At 50.3% G+C, this 3,605-nt stretch overlaps 1 protein-coding gene across 1 annotated transcript; it reads right to left on the reverse strand.

Annotated features, from left to right (window-relative positions):
• Nucleotides 1-614: 614 nt before the first annotated feature.
• Nucleotides 615-2,746, reverse strand: LOC126980927 (keratin-associated protein 16-1-like). Its single transcript, XM_050831383.1, has 3 exons — nucleotides 2,676-2,746; nucleotides 2,623-2,641; nucleotides 615-881 (listed from the first exon to the last, which is right to left on the reverse strand). The coding sequence occupies exons 1-3, from the start codon at nucleotides 2,744-2,746 to the stop codon at nucleotides 615-617; spliced, it is 357 nt and encodes a 118-aa protein (XP_050687340.1).
• Nucleotides 2,747-3,605: the final 859 nt, after the last annotated feature.

The raw sequence follows: 3,605 nt of genomic DNA on the forward strand, positions 1-3,605 counted from the left end.
TCAGTTCACCTTGCCCTTCCGTTCCGTCCTTCCCTACTCACCGCCCTCCTCCCACGCCTCCTGGGCCGCGGCAGTGTATTAGTGTGTTGTTACAGATGGTTGAAGTCTTGTGAAATATATACCTCGCACAAGACAAACGGTAATGGTAGCTCTCAGCCGGCACCACCACCACCAGCGCCACCACCGCCGCCTCCACAACCAGGGTGACGCCGCTTGCTCGCTCGCTGCTGCAGGCCGGATCGACGGTTTGGGATGGACAGTCTGCGTGTGTGTGTGTGTGTGTGTGTGTGTGTGTGTGTGTGTCGTTGAGGATGGATAGGATGACATCAGACAAGCACAAGAGACTTCGGGGACAGAGAACCACGCCCTTTTGTGTTTGCGTTTGAGTCCCTGAGTACAGATCGAGGCCAGCTGCGTTTTGGAGGGGCGGGGGGGGGGGGGCACCACTGGGTAGGGACGAGGCGAAACCAGACTGGACCAGCAGGCGTCGAGGGGGGGGGGGGGGGGGAGGGGACACGCCCTTTGTACACCTGGAGTTGAGTTCATGGGCGAATATTAAAGCAGGAGAGGCGTGATCAATCAAATTGCTTCGCGGTGATCCTGGGAATAGACTGCTACACACTAGATGGGCGCGGGGGGCTCCAGGGGTGACGGGGCAACACTGGGCAACACTGGGCAACACAGGGCAACACTGGGGAACACTGGGCAACACTGGGGAACACTGGGGAACACAGGGCAACACTGGGGAACACTGGGCAACACAGGGCAACACTGGGGAACACTGAGGAACACTGGGCAACACTGGGGAACACTGGGGAACACAGGGCAACACTGGGGAACACTGGGGAACACTGGGCAACACAGGGCAACACTGGGGAACACTGGGGAACACAGGGCAACACTGGGGAACACTGGGCAACACAGGGCAACACTGGGGAACACTGGGCAACACAGGGCAACACTGGGGAACACTGGGCAACACAGGGCAACACTGGGGAACACTGGGGAACACTGGGCAACACTCCTTTTGTCCCCGTCGTTATGTTCATGGGCGCAGATCAAGGTAGGACAGGCGTGATTAGGTAGAGTTGTTAGTTACAATGCGTCGTGCTGCCACCAAGAATAGAGTGACACCCCATAGACGCCATACTGTTTGAGGGCATGGGAGAGCAAGCCGTTTGTATGTGTTGTTGATTCCTTGTGTGCGTGTTACGGCAGAGGGTGTGAATGGTCTTAATGTATCGCGTTATCGTTGGGGATTGAGGAGATGAAACTTGATGTACACAACAGGCTTCGGGGAATGTGGTAATACTCCCTTCGTGTTTGTGGTTAGGTTTAGCAGAGGTCAGTAGATGCGTGATTAGCTGTATTGTGTCGTGCTGTCCCCGGGGATGACCAGATAGGCACAGAAGGCTTGTAGGGAGAGGTATCACGTTCTCTTTGCCTGTGATTATATTCACAGACGTGGGTTAAGGCTGTCGTATTTCCTAATGCAAGAGTTAATCAGTATCTTAATCTCTCACTTTTACAGTAACTTCATCTCTCACTTCCAACTTCCTAACGCAAGAGTTACCTAGTATTCTCATCCATCGCATCTCTTGGCAACGTCGAGGTCACTGACCTTGTTTTTGCTGATGATGCTCTACTTCTCGCGGAATCACTGGAGGTCCTGGTGTTTGCTCTCGAAGTGCTGCATGAGGGGCGAAGACAGGGACTGAAGGTCTCCTTGGCCAAAACCAAGGTCCAGTCGTTTGGGGGCTTGCTGGATGGCACAGTTCAGTCAGTAGATGCATGTGGTGAGGATGTCGAGGTCACCAAAAGTTTCACATACCTTAGTAGCGTAGTGCATAACAGTGGTGCTCGGGTCTTAAGTGGAAGTCACTCGACGGATTGGCTTGACCCACGATGGACTCGCTCATTACGAGTATATGGTGCTGTCGTTATCTATGTAGGCGGACAAAGATTCGAATCTTTCAGTCGCTTGTGCTCCCTGTCTTGCCTGAACACATGGACACTGAATAGTGACTTGGAGAGTCGTGTCGATGCCTTTGGTACCAAGTGCCTTCGCAGGATCATGGGATATCGCTGAAATGACTTCTTGTCAAACCAGCGACTATATGTGATAAAACTAAATCGAGGCCTGTTACCAGTTACTCCGTTAACGCCAACTCCGGCTCTATGGGCACGTGGCGCGCCTCCTGGACGTCGATCCTGCTCACAGGATAGTTTCTGTACGAGACAACCCTGAGTGGAGGAAACCAAGGGGACGCCCACGTAACTCATGGGTGCGGCGAGTCGATCAATCCTGCCAGGAGGAACTTAGGAAGGATAGAGTAGCTGCGTAGAAACTTGTTCGGGAAAACCGTCGAGAGTGGAGGGGACGAGTGAGTGAAGCGACGCACCCCCGGGTGTATACTCCCCGTTAGTTAGTTTTACTGGTAAACTCTGAAGTGCCGTCCTTCACTTGTATTTCTCCTCCATACGCTAACCCTATTTTGGTCGAAAAGGGAGTTTGACGGGGCCTCTCGACTCAAAAGTTATAACTTGTTCAGCATCTTCCTCTGTCTTCTCGTCTTTTCAGTGTGGGAGCCGCGTGTTGCGAGCCTCTTCCCCCTAATTCACCTTGACCTTGACCCGCCTCCTGTGCCGTAAAAGGAAGTGGAGGCGTGATTAACCATAGTGCATCACGCTGATCCGGGGCGGGGGGCGGGTCGGGGTAAGTCTTGGGGTCTGGGCGGCGCGGCATCGGCTGTGATCACATTCTGCGTTGTTATCGCGGCCAAACGTGCGTGTCTGAGTGCCACTTACGGCCCTAACTGGCAGCCCCGCCGTTTCATTGCCCCTCTTGGGAGTTTCACTGACATTTTCATCGTTTTGCCGACCTCCCCGCTGCTTTGTTGGCTCCCGCGAGACCTCACCTCCGGGTGGTGTTTCTTCTTGCCCTGGCCGCCTGTTCGCCCCCTGGGGATGTTATTGGTTGTGATGGATGGATGGAGGGTTGTCAGGATGCGTGTTCAAATCAGCGTGTTTTCAGGGATGCATTGTAGTTGTTTTTTTGTTTTTCTGGTTTTGTTTTTTGATGGTCTTTGTGTTTGTTTTAGTGTGTTTATTTCACGATTAATCTTCTTACTTGTTCTGGATACTGTGTTCATGGTTGTCTTTAGCGATGCATTCTAGTTTTTTTTTTTTTTTGTATCTCCGTTTTTAATCGTGATGAGAATTGTTTTTTTTCAGCAGAGGAGACAATGCAAGGGCGTAAAAAAAAAGAAAACAATAATGAAAAAAAAAAAAAGCCCGCTACTTACTGTTCTGCTTAAGTGTGAGTTGTAGCGTCTTCAATGTGGGTATTAATTTTTGTGCAGTTATTTTACTTGTTCTGAAGGTTTTGTTAATTGCAGAGTATTTTCCTTAACTCTTAGGGATGTATTTTTTTATATTACTTTTTTTCTGGAGATTGGTTTTTTTTGTTTGTTTTTTTACAGCAAAGGAGACAGCACAAGGGCACAAAAAAAAGGAAACAACAACAAAAATTTTTTTATTTTACTTTTTTCTGGAGATTGTTTTTTTTTTGTTTGTTTTTTTACAGCAAAGGAGACAGCACAAGG

Source organism: Eriocheir sinensis, chromosome 46 (genome assembly GCF_024679095.1).
Source record: "Eriocheir sinensis breed Jianghai 21 chromosome 46, ASM2467909v1, whole genome shotgun sequence".
NCBI lineage: Eukaryota > Metazoa > Arthropoda > Malacostraca > Decapoda > Varunidae > Eriocheir > Eriocheir sinensis.

Coding starts and splice junctions, on each gene's coding strand:
- LOC126980927 (XM_050831383.1), bottom strand. CDS start 2,746: ATGCCGCGCCGCCCAGACCCCAAGACTTACCCCGACCCGCCCCCCGCC.